Source organism: Coenobita brevimanus, chromosome 57 (assembly GCF_032717465.1).
Source record: "Coenobita brevimanus isolate Jiangsu-jjx chromosome 57, ASM3271746v2, whole genome shotgun sequence".
In the NCBI taxonomy this organism is placed as follows: domain Eukaryota; kingdom Metazoa; phylum Arthropoda; class Malacostraca; order Decapoda; family Coenobitidae; genus Coenobita; species Coenobita brevimanus.
In genome coordinates, this window is record NC_137010.1 from 27,964,789 (window position 1) to 27,986,140 (window position 21,352).

Consider the following 21,352-nt stretch of genomic DNA (forward strand, 5'->3'; position numbering starts at 1 on the left):
ACCACAAACAAGCAACAAATCGCCTCCATGTCACCCCGTCCCCTGCCATTTCACTGCCCCGCTCCCAGCTCACACCTCCCTCTCTCATATACTTCTCCACTCCATCCCTCCATCTCATCCTTGGCCTCCCCCTCCCTCTCCTCCCCTCCATCTCATCCTTGGCCTCCCCCTCCCTCTCCTCCCCTCCACCTCACTCACATACACTCTCCTCGTTAGTCTCTCACTCTCCATCCTCACACTTCCTATCACATCCACATCCACATCATAACGCTCCTTCACTTCCTTGTTTGACAGTCTGTCTCTCCATGTAACTCCGCATGCTCCTCTCACAGAACTCATTTATTTTCACAGCTCTCACTCTTGACTTCTGTCCCTCCAAAAAGGTCAAAACTTCACTTCCATACATTAGAGTTGGTATCACAATATTGTCCTGTAGTAACTTTTTCATTCGTGGAAGTTCAAACAGAGGAGTGAGCGGGCTGCGAAAAGGAGGGACAGGGAAACAAAGGCTGTGATTTTGCCAGTTTTACTTTTATCTGCATTTTCGCAAGACGTCATATTTAATAATTCAATACAGATATACAATAGCATGTGTAATTGCTTACAAAAATCATTAAAACATATTTAAATCAAATATCCACAGCCTAATAAATCATTAGGCTGTGGATATTTGATTTAAATAATATGTTTTAATGATTTTTGTAAGGAACTGCACATGCTACTCTTAATAAATAATGTCTTTTAAATTTATTATTATTTACTAATAATAATAATTTAAAAAATATTAAAATACATAACCTCTGTTAAAGCATTTTAAGAAATGCTACTACCCTCCATCCCTCCCGCCTCCCCCCAACAATCCAGAACCCTCGCAACCTGCCCGAGCCTTCCCCATCCCTTGTCCAGGCACACGGGAAGCTCCCAAGACCATGTGTCCATTGGACTGCGCAGTGCGCAATCTACAGGCAAGGTGCGCAACTGCAAATTTAGCTGTGCAAGCGCAACTAAATTTGTACTTGCGCACCTGCCTTTTCATGTGCAAAAGCGCAATATTGCGCATGGTCTCGTGCGGTCTGCAATGCACAAATGATATTCACCGGAGCGCAACGGTGTGCAATTGTGCTTTGCGAAAGCGTTTGCGCACCTGCCCAGCACTGCTAACAGTCCTGAATGGCAAACTCTAGCATGCATGCTGTATGGATGGTATATACTGTCATCAAAGTGATGACGTGTGAAAATGTGACACAGGAGGACTGCTGGGCTCAACAATCAGATTGTCTCATGTACGCCCTGAGTCCAAAATATATAGTAATCACCCAATTATCCGGACAACCACTATCTGTACAATCCATTATCCATACACTGTAATCTGGCTGTGCAGACATACCCCGAGATCCTGAACACCGCTAACCAATAACTAACTCGACTGAACAAAAGAAATGGGGGAACATTCCCTCAATCCACACGACCGTCGATTCGCTAGTCAGAACACTCAAACCCTCCCGAGGTTTGAAACAAGCATGTCTGAATGCATACGTGGTGGTGCATGATGCTCTCCCGGTCCTCTCTCCATCACCTCTCTTCTTCCCCCAGTCCCTCCTCCATCCCCCACCATAATCATCACTGCCAGGCATGTCTCCCTCCCCCAGTCTTGGTTGTCCTCCTCCCCATCCCTCCATCCACCCTCACCCCCACTTGTCTCCCATGTGTGTGTGTGTGTGTGTGTGTGTGTGTGTGTGTGTGTGTGTGTGTGTGTGTGTGTGTGAGAGAGAGAGAGAGAGTGATTCTGGAGGGGGAGGGACAGTAGGGCAGTTTGGCTTTCTTGCTTTCCTTCCCCATCCCTGCATGTCTCCCTCCCCATCCCCCCACCCTACCCCACCTCTGCTTGTCTCCCTCCCCCACCTCCACTTATCTCCCTCCCCATCCCCACACCCTCCTTCACCCTCGCTTGTCTCCCTCCCTATCCCTCTGCCCTCCCCCATCCCTGCTTATCTCCTTCCTCGTCCCCTCACCCTCCCCCACCTCCACTTGGCACGCTGCCAGCTGCCTACCTGACTGTCAGTTACCCTGAATCATCTCAACACTGCACATCTCATAACCTTACCTTTCTGCATGTGATGTTTGATGTCCCATTATTTACTAATAGTATTCTTCAAGCGGATAATAACAGTACCTACTGTGTTTCTGTCAGCCTATTGATTAAGGTATATGAAAGTCTGGGTTTGGGCCTGGAATGCATCTCTGGCTTTTCTTCAGTATCTTACGGGGAAAACTGGTTTGATATATGACTACTCACTGACCGAACACTCCCACTGGTATGCAGCACTGCTGGATATTGGGGTATGCCTGTATTAAACCATTAATCATATTTTTTTTAAATATCCGGACAAAATTATCGTCACTGGGGTGAAATTTTGGTCGCACACACATTTCTCGCCCAGGTGGGCGAGAATAGCCCAGTGGCGCCACGCCGCCTGGCTCCGCAGTTCACCCAGTGTCCGCCAGAGGCCCTCTCAGTCATTCTCATTTCCCATCTAACACCCACTGAGTAAACGTCTCCTCCGGGAAAGTTGTCATGGCTGTGCACGTGGTTGCTTTTGTGATGACTTTCTACCTGCTTCAGGATTGCTATTCCTCACATTCCTCTTCCTAAGGTGTTTGATGATAGTCCCTTCACCTGCAAAAGGAAGAGGGTAGTGCTGACTCAGTCAGAGTCAAGGAGCTACCAGGTTATTCCTCACGATACCCAGCGGGAAATTGTGAGTGTTACCTTGATTTTATTCTAGCTGACTGTACTGTTTCTTGATTTTACTCTAGCCTACTGTACTGTTCCATGAATTTATTCTGTTTTATCAAGATTCTATTCCATTTTACCATTGCACTGTGTGTGACCACTGTCTTTTTCTTGTGTGGCCAGTTTTATTCTAGCTGCCTGTTTTGTTCCTTGATTTTATTCTGGCTTACCATACTGTTCCATGATTTTATTCAGCAGTATTTTACCATGATTTCATTCCGTTTTACCATTACGTTTTGTGTGCCCACCGCCTTTTTGCTTGTATAGCCGGTTTTATTCTAACTGACTGTACGGGCCCTTGGTTTTATTCTAGCTTACTGTACTGTTCCACGATTTTATTCTTTTTCACCATGATTTTATTCCATTTTACCATTACATTTTCTGTGCCACCTGACTTTTTCTTGTGTAGCTGGTTTTACTCTAGGTACTGTTCCTTGATTTCATTCCAGATTACTGACTGTTCCACAATTTTATTTTGCCAACATTTTATTCCATTTGGCTATTGTGGTGTGGATGTGGATGTGTTATGAGGAACACACTGAGGTGATTTGGCCACGTGGAGAGGATGGAGGGTAAAAGACTGACGAAGAGAGTGTATGTGAGTGAGGTGGAGGGGGAGGCCGAGGATGAGATGGAGGGATGGGGTGGGGAGGTATATGAGAGAGGGGGGTGTGAGTTGGGAGCAGGGCAGTGAAATGGCGGGGGACAGGATGACGTGGAGGTGATGTGTTTGTGGCCACCCCAAACGGGATTGAGGCGTCTGGCAATAGATAGATAGATAGACAGCTATAATGTTTTATGTGCCCACTGCATTTTTCCTGTGTAGTCAGTCTTATCATATACAGTACTGTACAGTATGGTATTTTTTTCATGCCACTGCAAGATATGGCCCTGCAGTGGTGATTGCTTCCCTGAGGTTGATGGGTCTGCTTGACCATGGTAATTGCTTGACTGTTGTTTATAGGTCTGTTTGACCAGATATAGTAGTGAAAAACACCAAGAACAAGTGTTGGACGATGTACTGTAGTGGCTTTTTACAATGGCTTTCAAAGTTAGGGTATGTATAGATTGGGGAGGTGCTAGGGGAGAAGTCCATTAACCGGACGGAGCCATTACCCAGACATACCTTTGGTCCTTTATGTTGGATAATCGAGTGATTACTGCATGCAGTATAAAAACACATTCTCCTATGCTCCTCATGAGGCAACACTGGATTAGATGATGAATGAATGAATGAAACAAAAACACATTAACATCTGAGACACTACATAACATACTGGGCTCAAGGTGAGCTGGAACAGTGAAGTAATGCCGCAGTGATGTACAGAGCTCCGTCAAACTGTCCACGTAGAAGTCTGGCACAAAGCCAAACAGTTGTCCCTCTGCAGACGCAGCCTGGAAAAAGAAGGCATCTGAGAAATGTAAAACTTAGCAGCCAATCCCATTTTTCCACCTCTGAGTAAAAAACAACCCTGAGGCTACGCTACCAAAGTTCAGTGCATTTAAAGGTAGATGATCAACCTACTTCCTCTGGGGGCATTACATCAATGAACTGCCACCAGTCACCTCCTGGGAACTGAACCTAAGGAAGGCCATCACTCTAGCTAAGACTGTAACCGCTATATCAAACAGTAAGTACGCTCAATCCTCGTACACTGCGGCAATTTGGGTCTGGACCACTACCGCGATTTACAAATTCCGTGGTTTATAAATAATAACTCTAATGTGAAAAATTAATTTGGGTCTGGACTTTGGCCAACCACCCCCCACAGCACCCTACCTACACCTATCTAGGCACCATCAAACACAAATATACAGATTTAGGAGTATTCAGTGAATGTATTAAATAGAAATAAGCCATGTTAAGGGATCTCACCTTAATCCTATGACAATATTGCTTAAGTGAATGAAGTGGAGTGGTGTTGGGAAGAACTTAGAACCTCTCAGCATGAGGTGGGGGTGCTACTTCATGCTGTTCTCCCTTCTCCAGCTCCTCTGCCTCCCTCAGGAAGCCCTCAAAGTCTGCCTCAGAGATGACAGATGCTACGTCATCCACGTCCTCAGTGCGTGAAGGGCCAGGCTGTGGTTCAGGCTCAGCTTCTGTCCTTACCCAGGCAAAATAGTGGGTGATGAGCTCCTGATGTTTCTCATTAACTCTGCGATTATGCAATTCCTTGTAAAAACACACAGCTTTTTCTAAGGTAACCAATACTCTCACTACACCTTTCCTCATCACGTCCATTATGTCACTAGCTGACACTTCCCCACAGCCTGGCAGATTCCGAGCCAGTTGAACAACAGCCTGTATGTTGTCCTCTACACTCTCTGAGTTGGTGCGTCGTCACTCATGAGGTTAGGCAGGAGAAAATGCCAGGCACGCGCAATCGTTGCAATGTTAAGCTTGCCCCAAGCCTCTAGTAGTGCATTGACAGAGTCCTTGATGTTAAATTTCCTCCAGAACTGGTACACAGACAACACCTACTGACTTTCTCCGGGGTCAGGCTCAACAACACCCACCTCTGTCTCACTGTCGCTGCTGTCTGCTGTGATCTCTCTCAACAGCTGCCGCTCCGGTGCATCGTCGATGAGAGCTGAGGTAAACTGGCGATAAAATAACTGGGTGTAAAACAGCTTCGTATTTGCTATTATCTCCTGGTCAAGTGGCTAGAGAAGAGAGGTGGTGTTGGGTGGAAGGAACATAACTTTGACGCTGGGGTGATGTGAGGTTAGGGCTTGTGGGTGAGCGGGAGCGTTGTCCGTGAGCAGCAACACTCTGAACGGCACTTTAACACGCTTGCAATGAGCCTTCGCATCCTCAACAAATCTGTCAAACCAGTCCACGACTAAGCCTGTAGTAGCCCATGCCTTAGCCTGCTGACGCCAATACACCCCTGACTGATCCATGTCTTTGAGGTTGCGGAAGGTGCGGGGTTTTCTTGTCTTATTAATTACAAAAGGCTTCATCTTGAATGCTCCCTTGGCATTGGTACAATAAATGACTGTGTAGCACCCCTTGTCGAGCTTCCTTCCCCGGGCCTTTCGGTGTTGACGTGGGATGTATGTGGTGCTAGGCAGCTTTTTCCACTGGAGTCCAGTCTCATCCATGTTGAAAACAGTTTCTGCTGTATAACCCCCTCCTCCAAAACTGCCTGGAGGACGGTTGGAAAGTCCTCTGCCGCGGCCACGTCAGCAGACGCTCTCTCTCCAGTCGTGTGCACATTCTTAAGGTGCTTCCTTGTCAGAAAGTTAGCCAACCACCCATGGCTAGCATGGAAGGGCTTAGGGGGGGGTTGATACAGAGCCGCTGACTTGCCAATTTGTGAAAACTCTTAGCCTTCTCCCTGATGACTGAGCAGTCAACCGGAATATTCTTCCTTGCCTGCCTCAGGACGAACATCTCCAGACATCTTTCTGTCCAAATTACTGCCTTGTTTCTCACCGTACCCGGCTGTCAATGAGCCCTGTCCGTTAACCCCTAAAACGCGGATCGTCGCTTTTGCGACGGTCGGCCCAAAGGGCAAGACGGCGGGTCGTCGCGTTTGCGATTTGAGTTAATTTTGAATAACCGCGGGCAAGCAGGCTCAAGCTGGTATTGTCTCTCAGTCCCGCCACCCGTGAGCTACTTTTAGCACACTTGACCTTTGTACTACTGACCTCGGTTGTTGCCAAGTCTCATTTTTTTTACCCACGGACGCACCGATGCGCGGCCCTCCCTCGTCGTGCGATATGGCAACGCGCGGATGGCTGATACGTGTCAATCTGCGCCGTCATCTCGCAAGCACTTTTTGCTATTGGGAAACGCTTGTTTCCCCAGTTGTCACACTGTCATTTTTTCACGCGTCAGTCCACGCAAATCTGCCACGGTGACACCATGTCAGGCTCTAGCTCTTCTAGTTCCGTGCCTTCTAGCCCTCCAAAAAAGGGTTTTGTTACCTCTACGCCCTTCAAAACTTTACAAGTGACTACCAAGGGGCTAAGTGACTCGGCCATAGCATCTGAACTGTTGAAAGCCTCTATGGACTACGGCAGTGACGTGGGTGTTTTGTCTAGCCTGGCTGAATCAGAGACACAATCGAGTGCTGATTCAGCCCCGGAAGTGATGATTTCTGTGCCCGAGGAAACTGTGACTGTGCTCAGCACCTCTACAGGGAAGGCCCCGGTGAAAAGGGGCCTCGAATATGGAAAGGGAGAGAAAGGAAGAGGAGCGGAGACAGCAGTGCACCGCCATTGTCCACTACGCCACGCCACACCACCGCAAGCCCGCCACGTTCTCCCAGCCCTCTTCTCTCGTCCTCCTCGTCTGCTGTCCTGTCTCCTGAGTCATCGGAGTCTCCATCACCACCGAGAAAGGGAAGTAGACGAGCAATGTTAGGTATGAGAGGTTATCGTAGGCCTAGTGTTCGTGTGAGTAAAGTTAAGTCCCCTAGGCTAACTCCCACTAGGCAACTCAGGAGTCACGCCACCGCGGGTGACCTTGACCCAAGCGATAATCTCCCTCCAACCACCACCACCACCACCACAACACCAACACGGCCTGGGATAACCTCTCCCTTACCTACTATTGCCCAGCCTGCCTCACCCACTCCCACCCGACCTGCCTCACCCCCGCCGCCCCAAGCACCTCCCAGCCTAGGCAGGGGAACTTTAGATGCTTTTGTGTGGTCAGAGGGATCAGATTTTGTGCCTGAAGATCTGCCCTTTGACGAAAGTGAGTGTGGACTTCAGGCTGACTTCCCTGTGGACGACGATGGTGAATGTGTTGACTACCTGTTGGCCTTCCTTGACGACGAGGTTATGGAGCACATCTGTACCGAGACCAACAGGTACGAGGGGCAATGTGCGCCAATTCGTGAAGAAGAAGGTGAGGCTGCGCGCCGCCATCCACGTCGCGGATGGCATCATGGGTGCCTTTGACGATCCGCGAGCTTTTTGTATTTATTGCCTTGATGTTGCTTATGCCGCACAACTGGAAGCATAAGTTGGAAGAGTACTGGGGTTCAGCGAGCTGTGCCCAACACCAATATTCAATAAATACATGAGCCGCGATCGTTTTAGGCAGCTGATGACTTATCTTCACTTCGCGAATAATGATGAGCCTTCCCAAACTGACCCATTATGGAAAGTGAGGGGAATCCTGAACATGATCAAAGATAAGTTTACGAGGTTCTTGCGCCCTTTCAAGAAAGTCGTGATTGACGAGTCTTTGGTATTGTTCAGGGGCCGTCTTCGGTTCGTCCAGTACATTCCAAGCAAACGCCACCGCTTTGGAATCAAGTTTTCGTGCTGTGCGACTGCAAGACGGGGTTCATCCTTGACTTCGTCATCTACACCGCCAGCAATGTCGACTTGGATAAGACTGACCCCCTTGGATTCTCTGGTTCTGTGGTGAAAGTGCTTTTGGAAAAGTACTTTGGCGAGAATCATGTCCTGTATACGGACAATTATTATACAGCTCCAAAACTCGCCAAGTACCTTTCTGAACACGGCGTCGGCTCCTGTGGCACTGTCAGAAGTAACAGGGCACATTACCCTGCCTTCCCAGAGGCTGAAAAGTCAAAGCGGGGAGACGTGCACCTGAAGAAATCTGACAAGATGCTTGCGATCAGGTGGCATGATAAGAGAGTCGTGAACATGCTCACCACAGTACACAAGGGTGAAATGCTGGCAACAGGGAAGGTCGACAGAAGGACTGGCGAGCCTGTGATGAAGCCTGATGCTGTAATTGACTATAACGTCAATATGCGGCTGGTGGACAAGTCGGATATGATGATTGGAGAGATTGACTGTCTGAGGAAAAATCGTCGTTGGTACAGGAAGGTGTTCTTGCACTTGATTGACATGTGCATGTTGAACGCCTTCATCCTGTATAAAATCAAGAACAGGAAGCCAGCCAACTACTCTCTCAGAAGATTCTCCAAGACTTGTGTCTACCAGCTGCTTCAGCGTTATGGCCAGGTGCTTTCAACAGGTCCCAAACGCCACCCTCACACACCTCCAGACCGCCTACAGTGTATGGCCTACCTTCAGCGACACCGCCTGGAGCCACTGCCAGCCACTGCAAAGAGGGGGAAAGCACTGAGGAGGTGTCATGTGTGCAGCCACACTACCAGGCAGGAAGAACTTTTAGGCGCACCTCCTTGCAGTGCAAAGAGTGCAAAGTTCCCCTCTGTGCTTACCCGTGTTTTTCGACTACCACAGCCTAAGTAGATTTTGAAAATAAGGGTAAAAATATTGGGAAAAATACTGAGAGTGACAGTGATAATATTGTTTAGTTTTCTTTACGTGCTGACAGTGACAGCCTGATGAGTGTAAATTAGTGTATGTACTTGTAAAAGCACTGACAGTTACAGTGTTTTTTGTTGTAAATAATTGTACATAGTAATCATATAAGTATTGCGAGTGACAGTCACTCCAGTGTAAAAAGATAAAAGCATATTTTCCTATTCTATGTTCTGAAAGTAAAAGTTTTTTGTGTATAAAATATTATTTTTATAACACTGGACAGTGACACTGATGAATAAGGCAAAAAAAAAAAAAAAAGATACAGTGAAAGTGAGCGATAGAAATGAAGTGCGAGTGGCCGACAGGAGCGAGAATAAAGTGCCTGCCGTAAGGCTGAATAAACTCGCGCCGCGGTGGTCTTCCTCATTCCCAGTCCACAATACTGGCAGTGACATTGATTTTTATTACCGTAATAGTGACAGGCAAACGTTTGCGAAGTCCTATGATGGAAAAAAAAGGAGTATACGTGTTTTTTGCCGAGAAAAGGCAAATGTGACAATATTGACGGGAAGATCGCCACCGCGCTGCATGTCGGCCGTGCGCTCCGTCCATTTTAGCCTTATTTTCAGTTCTTATTTACAAATACGGATTCCAAACAACCTGTACGTTGTTGTATAAAGTGTACTGTGACAGACTGAGGCTGTGGTAGAAAGAAAACCGGGTTTCTGGAGGTGTGAGAGTGAAGACTTTGTTACCCAACTTTGCAAGTCTTCACAAGTCCTTGGGTAGTCAACGAAGGCTCAACATGTGGCTCAGGAGATAGCTGAATGTAAGTAATATATGCCTTAAAAATTTTAATGCTCTAGGGTTAATCTATGATTTTTGGCTAATATTTTTCCACAGGTACTCAGACCCCGCTACAACCCCGCCACAGGGGGTGGATCGCGCGTACACAGCCGCGTTTTAGGGGTTAAGCTTTGACGCACTTCTTCACTTTCTCCTTGTTTTTGTAGATCGTCCTTATGGTCGACTCGTTCTTCCCAAATTCTTTCGCCAGCCTCGAAAACTTCTCTCCCTTCTCAACACGAGAAATGAGCTCCAAACGTTGACTGTACGACAACGGTGGCTGCTTCTTGATGCTATACTGCTTAGAGCGCTTCATCGGGGGTTCGGGAGGAGCCATGGAAGGTAGGAGGCAGGAGGGAAGGTGCGTAAAAAAAGGCAGGTAGCTCTTGTACTCCACGGCGATGGTCTGTAATGTGCAGACTGGCGGGAAGAACAACAACAACATGGCAGCATTAGTATGCACACTTGCCACCAGGGATGGGTGGTGATTGGTTGTTGGGTCACAATTTTTAAACTGAATGCCGCTGTTTACGATTCTCCTTGGAAAAGGCCCACTCTGGTGCCTAGGTCCGCAATTTTCGTGACTTAACAGCAATTTAACCCTTTAACCGCGGGTGTCATTCCAGAATGACATTGCAAAAACTGGACCAAACCGCGGGTGTCATTCTTGAATGTTTGTGAATATTTTGAATACCCCCGCGTTTTTTCCGTGCACCAATTGTTTCAAGGGAGAGTAGCTATTAAGTTCTTTCACTCCAGCCGACCTCCACCTCCCTCCTCCCACCCCCCGGGCCCCCCACCCCACCCCTGACCAACACGCATCAGTATCTGTCCAGCTGTGTGAGTCACAACATCGCTGATGTGGCAGTGAAGTGAGGGCAATTACAGTGCCTTTTACCTGCCTCAGTGAACACAGAGTGGATGTTTATCGTATGTGCAGTGTTCATATATGTTTATAGTATTATTATCAGAATGAGGTTGGCATTCGGTAATGGTGTGTGAGCGAAAAATAGTGATTACAACACCGCTGATGTGGCAGTGAAGTGCAGGCAATTACAGTACCTTTTACCTGCCTCAGTGAACACAGAGTGAGTGTTTATCGTATGTGCAGTGTTCATATGTGTTTATAGTGTTATTACAAGATAAGGTTGGCATTTGGTAATAGTGTGTGAGCGAAGGTAATGGTGTGTGAGCGAAAAATAGTGATTTTAGATCGCTCACTTCTAACGGCACTGCCCATCCAGTGATAGTCAACGAAATCATGAAACCTACATCAATGCAAAGCCGAAGGTTAGTACTTTCTAATGGTACCTTATTTTTCGCTCTAGATTTATTCTGTGCAGAGTTATAAAGGTTTAAAGTTTGTTTACATTTTGGATGGAACCCCCGAGGGAGAGGCCAGTCGGGGCAAAACGATGCCCGCGGTTAAAGGGTTAAGGGAGCCGGCAGTCTGACAGCCACTTAGCCGTGATTTACGAATCCGTGATTTACAAACAAGCGATTTACGAGGATTGAGTGTACTCTTTTTGTCAGTGATATGTTCCATACAACTGGTACAGTAAATTTTAGGAAAACTGGCAGATCTGAAAGGATAATTTGTAGCAATGAAGCTTACATGCTAAACATACATACACCATCTAATCCTGTGTTGCCCCATAAGGGACATAGGATCCTGGGGCTAGGCAAGTTGGTCCTGACAAGGTGAGAGTGACCAGCCTCACTCATCCTTGAATGGCATTACATGAGCAATAAACCCTAACCACCCCTTGGATATAAACCTACACAGGCTCAATCTGGCCAGAGCACCTTAATTTCCCACTAAACCACCAGGCACCATAGTTTGGTTACATGGTTACTACACAGAATAGTAAATGGTTTCCTGGTGTTCAGGAAACCATTTGGCTTGTACTCAGCATAGAGTCACTTGTAGACAGAAGGAAAGGGAACAAGAGAGGGAAAGAAAGTCACACTTAAGTAAATTCTGTCATGATTACTGTGCATTTAAAGGCAAAAAGGGAATACAAATAAGTACAAAAGTACTGTGGTAGGTGGGGATACTCACTATTCACTCACTCAATGTTGTGCTGCTTTGGGTGTCTGCCCTTTCCTCTCTCCTTCCTCCCTTCCTCTTCTGTCTTTCTTTACTTCATTCTTCCTTCTTCCTTCTGTCTACGAGTAACTTTACACTCCCTCCTCTGTACTGAGTGACAAGCTAAATGGTTTCCTATACACCAGGAAACCATTTACTATGCTGGGTGGTAACCACTTAACTAAATTATGGTGCCTGGTGGTTTGGTGGGTAATTAAGGCGCTCCAATCGGACTGAGTCGGTGCAGGTTTATATCCAAGGGGTGGTTAGGATTTACTGCTTACATAATGCCACTCTGGGATATGTGAGGCTGGTCACTCTCATCGTAAATGTCAGGACCAACTTGCCTAGCCCCAGGCCCCTACGCTCCTCATGGGGAGAGACAGGATTGGATGATGGATGGATGGACAGACGTACTAGATAGATGCAGGAATACAGGGAACTAATAAGACATTTGGCTAAGGCCTATAATGCACCTTGTTTCTGAAAATCCAAAGTGAGTGACTGAGAGACAGGTTCACTCCTAAAAATGCACTCACATACAAGGTTTGACTGAAAAGTATCGGACCATTAGCTAGTGGTGGTGGTGGTGGTGGTGGTGGCGGCTGCGGTGGGGATGTGAGTTATGGGCCCGTAGATTTACCATCAGGACTTCCGGTTGATCTTAAAGACTCCATATTACTACTGGATGCTTAAGTGGGAGCTTAGATGTTACACCCACAGAGTGTAGTTGAACTTTAACTCTCATACAATCTCTCAGGGCATGGGTGGACAGTTTCCTTTTGTATGTTTCCCAATGTCACCCCACACTGTTTACAGACAGAACTCTCTCCAGAAGAATTTACAAGAAGTCTGCTGGCCTCAGTCTGACTCACAGATGCCTCAGCGCAAAATGTCCAGTCCCATACTCATGCAGGGAACCGAGTTCAGACTTTAGTACCCTTCAAAGTATGCCCCTTGGGACTCAACACACTTAGCCCAACAGTCCTTCCATTGCTGGAAACATTATGTAAAGTCAGTTTTTGGGACTGCCAACAAGATTTTTGTCCCCTCTGTCTTCATTTCATTTGTGTCCTCAAATCTCGAACCCTTCTGTGGCACCTTCAGCTTAAGAAACAGTCCAGTCACACGGAGCCTGCTGGATCTGTGCAATCCTGTGTTTGGCCAAAAAATCATAGAAGAAATGGGATGAGTGGGCTGGAACACTGTCGTGATGGAGCTACCAGTCCTCCGTCTCCCGCAACTCTTGTCTCTGGCGATGCACTCCATTTTGTAGGTGACACAGAACTCCCAAGTAATACTCTTTATTGATTGTCTGGCCTTCTGGAGTGTACTCACAATGATCAACACCCTGATAGTATTTATTTTATTTAAAAAAAAAAAAAAAAAAAAAAAAAAAAAATCAGGATAAGTTTTCTCCAAACCTGACTTTTTTTTTTTTGGGCGGTGGGGGGGGGGGGCCTTGGTGACCTCCATTTTGATGAATGTGTTTTGCTTCTGGGTTGTATCCATACACACACAATTAATCAACAGTTATCTTTTTCATGAAGTTCAGATTCTGATTAGCAAAATTCAGCATGTCCCTAGCAACATCAAAGCAGATTTCTTGCTGCGCGGATGTCAGAAGCATTAACACAAATTTTGCTGCAGCCTGGAGCACTGCCAAATCCTCTGTCAAAATTAATTATGCTGAACCATAACCAATGAAGATTTCATCTTCGCTTTCTCTTATTATTATATGGTTGTTTTCCATTGCTTGAGTTTTTAATTGCTCAATCACTTCTGGCTTTCTGCTTGTGGAAGACCTGCCAGAATGCCTGTTGCTCTCCACTGATGTTTGGCCATTTTGTAAGCAACAGCACCAGTCCTTAATATGCAAAACACCCATAGCTTCATCGCCAAAAGCCTGCTGAATCTTCCTGATGGTTTCAGATTGTGTCACCTAGTTTCTGATGAAATCTGATACAATAACATTGACTGATTTGCCCAGTCATTGTGGCACAAAACAAAAATGCGACAAGCAAGAACACACCCTCAAAGACACACTGCTCAGCAGCGACTGGGTTGGGCAGCAGCACTGAATATATTTAAGCATGAACACAAAGATTCAACATCACACTCCACTGACTCACATCTCCTTGCTCCAATGGGGGGGGGGATCAGGTACTTTTTGATCAGACCTCATGAAAAAATGGGGTGGGGGGGGGAACCTGTAATGAGGATTTCCTGTACTATCATTGAAGCTACAGGGTTCAACCTCTTGGAATATGGACTGGTACACCAACCAACCTTGAGTGATGCGAGGATGATTTTGGTGAGAGACGCGAGATGAGAATATTTCTCAGTAGAGTGGATGGCTGCAGTGACCCATGCCTGCTGCCGTGCCTGCTCCTTCAGCCTCTCGATAAACACCTGCTCAGACCCATGCAGTTCATCCAGTATTGCCTGACCCATATTCTGTACATTGGGGAGAATACAGTAAGAAATGTGTCTTGATAACACAGTGTCATAAACTGTTCAAAAGGAAGAATTACAGCAAGACCTCACTGTAATGAACTAATATAGTTTGTTATGTAAGATGTCTGATAGGGACCCACTATACCAGACCTTAGGTTGGTATACATTACAGTATGTGAAAAACTAGTGCTTGCCCACAATAATTTGCAGGACTAACTACTGTAACAGCCCTTTCATCACAAAATGCCTGCAAATACCATTGTCTTTGTTTCCAGAGCTGGGCACCACAATCTAAAATTCAAATCTGCAACCGCAATTCCGCAACCTCTGACCCTACTTTCTGCTACCGCAATAAACTTGGAATGTGTAGTTCTGCTACCTCAATAACGCAACAGCAATCCAGTTTCACAATTTTCAATATAAAGTGGAAAAACAGGGGATAAATCAATTGATAATGTAGTAAATTATTGTATTTATAATCTACTTACAACATTTACGATGTATTTTAAAACTGTCACTGATACCTTGGTGCATTTACTGAAAACTCACCTATTACAATTATCTTCTTCAGAACCGTAATTTTGAAAGATACTGACGTATACTCAGGTGCATATCTATCATTTTTATTCTGTATCAGAGTTAGGGCATACTATGAAAATCTCACAATACTAATATTATAATAATATAATCATATCTTTTATTACAAAAATAATATTACAAGGAAAAGAAATAGCCTTTGTGCCACTCGGGAAAATCAATCTGACCAGCAGCGGAATGTAGTCCATAGAACTTAAACAGATAATTCATAGAAATGTGCTTACTCTTGCAGATAATAACTCAGTAAGACCATAGAAAAAAGTATTTTCAGTGATCACCATTACATTAGCCCTTAAGATCATCTGTCAAATTGTGGAACAACTGTCCATGATTAGGTATGTGTGCCACAAAATTCACTGCCAGGCTGGCTTATAGTATATTGTATCGTATCGTACCAAATCACTTCTCCTGGTATCACTCGTCCCTACTGCTAACTGATGCAGCGACGCCTTGCCCACCGCTGCCACCGGCCAGGAATTCTGTTCAAGCTTGATATTCATGAATCATGCTGTAGCCTGTGCTAACCGCCACAGATCACCACGCGAGAGATTGTGGACAGGATTGTGATTGCATAGATACTTCCTTATGCAATACCGCAAGTTTCAGACGAGTTTGCCACGATCGCAATTCCGCAACTGAAATCATGCGGTCCACTACTGCGGAAATTGCGGACTGCAGAAGTGATTGCAGTGGTGCCCAGCTCTGTTTGATTCCATACTATTACTGAGCCCACTTTGACCAATTCTGACCAAAAAGTTGACAAATTTATTTCCCCAAATTTTTGTGTTGTGATTTCCAATAATTTTGCGTTATCGCGTTGCGCAGGATCACCATTTTTTTTTTTCTGACACCCCCTGGACTTACCCCAACCTAATGTAAAAAGAATAATGTCACTATCTACAGTACTGCCATTCTCATGAAAGTAATGAACAAATGCACAGAGACACACACATACACTGCTTGACTTTACTATTTAGATGGTCCAGTAGGTACCCCACATAAGACAATTTCAAGACATCAATAATCAATGTTGTATGGGTTTGGTCTGTGTTCCTTGATATATAACTGATCAATAAGCAATAATGAACTAATATTGGCCCTCATTTCAAAAGAAAATAATGAAAAGAAGAGAAAACACTACAAATGGTATTCATTTACCTTGTGACTTCAGTATTTTAAAAGTTTTCTGGTAGTCACCAGATGCATTCACTATACCAGACTTTGACATACAACAACAGTTATCTGGTAAGTTTATGTGGCCCATTATATTCAAAGTTCAATATAAATGGGCCTGTTAGAATGAAGTCTCACTGTGTACCCACTTTTCCATATGATGGTATAATTCTTCCAGAGTAAGAGGTAGAAAAGCCATGAAAAGGAGGAAAGGTGCTAATCTGAGGAGAAAAGCGTGGAGGATGGATGGACCAAAAAGGGAGACTGAAACAGGAATCAGGAAGTGATAGAAGAACAGTCAGAATCAGACCCATATTTTACACAGTGTATCAGGCAGAATAATGTAAGAAATCAGTTGTGGTCCCCCGGCTCATTTGAACACAAACCTGGTTGATTGTATCTTGAAGCTGCCCTTCTGCCGTCCACCATCCTCTTTTTGGGGATGGGGGGGAGCTTCGGGACATTTGTATAACTGGGTAGCAAAGCCACCTAGTTACATAACTGTCATCATGTGAAGATAATCCTCTCAACCACCCGTAAGAAATGAAAAGGCCAACAAGAGAGGAGAGGGAGAATCTGAGATGAGCACAGAAAGAAAGATGGGAGAGTTGATCCAAGGAGAAAAGCATGAAGAGGGAAAACAGAAAAGATCAATCTGACAGAGAGAGAGAGAGAGAGAGAGAGACTAAGCTAGGAACCTTTACCCTTGCTGGACTGATTCTTTGTTTTGCCTTCTTTGAGTCACAGTTTTATAACCAATGATGCAGTGCTGCCTACTCCTTCCTTAGCCTTTATCATTCTTTTTCTGTGCCTTCCCTCCTCTCTTCCTATTTCTCCCATCTTTCCTGTCACTTCTTATTGCTTTTCTTTCCTTTACAGGTGGCTTTACATTGAGTGACAAGCCAAATGGTTTCCTGTAAGCCACGAAACCATTTACAATGCTGGGTGGTAACCATATAACCAAACCATACGTGTTCCCTACAAGTCAACAAGTGGGTTGGTGGAGGGTTAGTGCCCCTCCCCGTAAAACAACTAACTCAAAGTCAAATGGCCACCCCTTACGGGATTATGGCGTCTGGCAATAGATAGATAGATAGATAGAGTAAATTGTATCTCATATGAGGCTTGCAGTGCAGCCCATGCAGACCTTCAGTGTGTCTCATATGATGTCTGCAGCTCAGCAAGGGTTAATTCAGGCTAACAAACATGATTTTGTTTATGTAGGTGGGGGTGCTCACCATCCACTCACTTGATGTAGTGCTGCTTTGGGTGTCTGCCCTTTCCTCTCTTCTTTCCTTCCTCTTCTGTCTTTCTTTCCTTCATTCTTTCCTCTTTCTTCTGCCTACGGGTGACTTTAAACTCCCTCTTGTATCATTCTTTCCTTCTTTCTTTCTTCTTCCTTCCGCCTATGGGTGACTCTACTCTGAGTGACAAGCAGAGTGGTGTCCTGCACACCAGGAAACCATTTACTATGCTGGGTGGTAACCATATAACCAAATTACGGCACCTGGTGGTTTGGTGGGTAATTAAGGTGCTCCAATCGGATTGAGTGTATGTACACACAGCAAAAAAACTATCATTACAGGGGGGTCCGATGTGTTTCATACTGAACAACCTGGCTGTCTCGCTAGCCTGATAGTGGGTGAGTTGCCAAATAGGACGAGGTAGAAATATGCATGGGAGAAGCAATGGATATAGCTTATAATAAATATGCAACAAACACACGCAGGGATACCAATGGAGGAGGCTGTTATCAAAAACCTTCATTCGTGTGTCATTTTATACCGTGCAGAAGGTGTAACGATAGTTTTTTTGTTCTGTGTACATTTATATCCAAGGGGTGGCTGGGGTTTGTTGCTCACGTAATGCCACTCAGGGATAAGTGAGGCTGGTCACTCTCATCTTAAATGTCAGGACCAACTTGCCTAGCCCTGGGCTCCTACACTCCTCATGGGACGACATAGGATTGGATGATGGATGGATGGATGGAGGGAATCACCAAAAAGTTACAGTAGTAAATAAAGTATTATTTGGATTAAAGCTTTCAATACGCTATATACAACGATATTTTCTACCATTTTTTATTTTATTTTTTTTAATGCCAGCATCATGATGACCTGAAGATGAGAAAAATCCTGGCTTTCAAAGCATTAACCTTCAAATAATATCCCATTTCTTCCTTACTGTTCTTCCTCTCCACCCATCCTATTCTCTCCTCTCTCCATCCTATGCCTACTGACACAGAAGTACCGGTAATTAATCTTTTTTCCCGATACCAATTAACTGCTTCAATCCAGTGAAATTTGCTTCATTCTTCCTACCTCTAGATATTTTTCTTCTGCTTGGGAGTAATTTTTCAAACCAAGGAGTTAGATATGTCTTTCATTGACCCCTTCATTAAAAAATGTCTTCAATTATGAAAAAAATTATCCAATAATGAAGAACAAACTGACAAAATACATAAACTGACTCGTGAAGTTTGTGGTAGGTGGGGGCACTCACCATCCACTCACTTGATGTAGTGCTACTCTCAGGTGTTTGCCCTTTTCTCTCCTCCATCCTGCTTTCCTTCCATCCTCTTCTATCTTTCTTTCCTTCATTCTTTCCTCGTCATTCTGCCTATGGGTAACTTTACACTCCCTCTTCTGTCGTTCTTTCCTTTATTCTTTGCTCTTCTGTCTGCCTGTGGGTGACTCTACACTGAGTGACAAGCCAAATGGTTTCCTGTACACCAGGAAACCATTTACTACGCTGGGTGGTAACCATATAACCAAATTTTGGCGCCTGGTTCTTTAGTGGGTAATTACGGCGCTCAACTGGATTGAGCTGGTAAAGGTTTATATACAAGGGGTGGTTGGGGTTTATTACTCACGTAATGCCAGTCAGGGATGAGTGAAGTTGGTCAATCTCATCTTAAATGTCAGGACCAACATGCCTAGCCCCGGGATCTTACGCTCCTCATGGGGAAACATGGGATTTGATGATGGATGGATGGATGGACTCATGAAGTTAGCTTCCCAATCACAGTCTACTTTCTTCTTTCTTTTCACACATTCTTTTATCCTCATCTTTCCTAAATGCCTCTGCATTAAAGTGGCAGTCTTCTTTACACCATGCCAGTCTCCTTTCCCACCCATTCTCTCCTCTCCTTCTTTCCCTTGGACTCTATTTTCTCCACTCCTCTGGCATTTCACTTTTCCCTTACTCCACTTTCCCTATTCTTTTCCTTCCTTCCTACCTTCACCATATCCCTCCTCTCTCCTCTCCACTACATCTTCTTACACTCTTATGGCAGTAATCAGTCTTCTTTCTGCTCAAACAGAATTCCATTTTACCTTCTTTTCTCTCCTCTCCACTTGCTCTTTTCCCACCCTATGGAAAAAAAAAAAAAAAAAAAAAATTCACTTACTCATGCAATAATTTCTTTCCCCTCTACTATATTGCATCCTTTTGCCTCTACACTCTCATACATTCTTCATCATCATCATCATCATCCAGACCTACATTCCCACCCTAGGGCAGAGTAAGGAGTAGCAACACCCAGACAGCCCATTTGCCCAATCCAATGGGCCATGCTTCAATTCACTCACCACTGAAGCCCTCAGAATCCCGGCTCTATCTGATACACCAAAAACATTCACCACGTACTGTAGCTTCACTTAAATCCAACAGAGTCAGTCCGGATGCTGTCATGTTAAAATGGGGTGCCAAATCCATGATCATGTGCTTCTCCTTCATCCAGCCACCTTGATCTCTTGTCAGTCCCCTAGCCTCACAGAGTTCCAAACCTCTCCTCTCACACATTCATCCACCATATCCCTCCACCTTCTCCTTGGCCTACCTTGCCTTTTCCCTCCTTCAAATTCACTCAGATATAGCTTTTTCACTACTCTATTGTTATCCATTCTCTCCACATGACCATACTATCTCAGTACACTCTCTTCAATTCTAGTGTCCACAGGCTGCCTCACTCCACATCTTTAACGAATCACATTATTTCGTATCCTATCCACTCTCTGTACTCCACATACAGTACATTCCTCCGCAGTCCCATCTCCACTGCTCTCACTCTTGACTTTTCATTTTCATGCCACACCACTGTCTCACATCCGTATGTTAAAGCTGGCACTAACACTCCTTCATGTAAGCCTTGTGCAGCTGCAACACTGAAGCCTCTGTTTCATATCAAGGCTTTCATTGCACCAGCTACTTTCCTTCCCTGTGTCACTCTACTTTCCACTTCTTTTGCACATTTTCCTCTCTTTTCTATCATTGTACCCAGGTGCTTGAACTCTCTCACCAATTCCAGTCTCTCCATTCACTGTAACATTACACTGAGAGTCACCTTTTCTCTCAATAACCATCTCTTTACTCTTTTCTACATTTACTCTCAAGGCATGACACTCACAGACATCAGCAAAACTCTGCACTAGTCTACCAAGTTCTTGTCTAGTATCTGCAAGTAGAACTGCATCATCTGCATACAACAATTCTGAGATATTCCATCCATCACCTTCATTACCAATGCCATCCCCTTCTCCACTGCTTGTGTTTTTACTTCTCTCATCACCCCATCCATATATATACATTAAACAACCATGGGGACATCACACAACCTTGTCACACGCCCACACCGATCGTGAACCATTCACTTAGATGCCCATTTACCCTTACACATGATTTACTATGGTACCATCATAAAAACTCTTGACGGCCCCTAGCAGCTTACCATCTACATAGTACATGCACAAAACTTTCCACAATCCTTCTCTGTCTACTTTGTTGTATGCTTTTTCCAGATCCATGAATGCCATAAACACCTTATGGTCCTTCTCACAAGCCTACTCCACTTTCTGTCATACTGTAAATATTTGATCCACACATCCTCTGCCACTCCTAAAGCCACCCTGTTCATCACTCACCACGACTTCTGATATCTCCTTACTTTCTCTATAATAATTCTTCCACATACCTTCCCTACCACACTCAATAAACTTATGCCACGATAATTCTTGCACTCGCTTCGCTCACCTTCAATTTTGTACAGCAGTACAATCACAGCCTTTTTCCACTCTACAGGCACGGTTTCACTCATCCATGCCTTCTCAAAAATCTCCAACAAGCTCTTAATTCTGCTCTCTCCACTACACTTAAGCATCTCTGCATACAACTCA

General features: G+C 45.0%; 1 protein-coding gene across 1 annotated transcript in view; it reads right to left on the reverse strand.

Moving 5' to 3' along the window:
• The window catches only part of LOC145402123 (E3 ubiquitin-protein ligase RNF123-like), a 168,422-nt gene that overhangs the window by 62,910 nt on the left and 84,160 nt on the right, over positions 1-21,352 (reverse strand). The window contains exons 16-17 of the mRNA XM_080274240.1: positions 14,241-14,408; positions 4,072-4,189 (exon numbers count right to left, since the gene is read on the reverse strand). Of these exons, the coding sequence (XP_080130366.1) occupies positions 4,072-4,189; positions 14,241-14,408 (286 nt within the window). The remainder of the gene's footprint in view (positions 1-4,071; positions 4,190-14,240; positions 14,409-21,352) is intronic.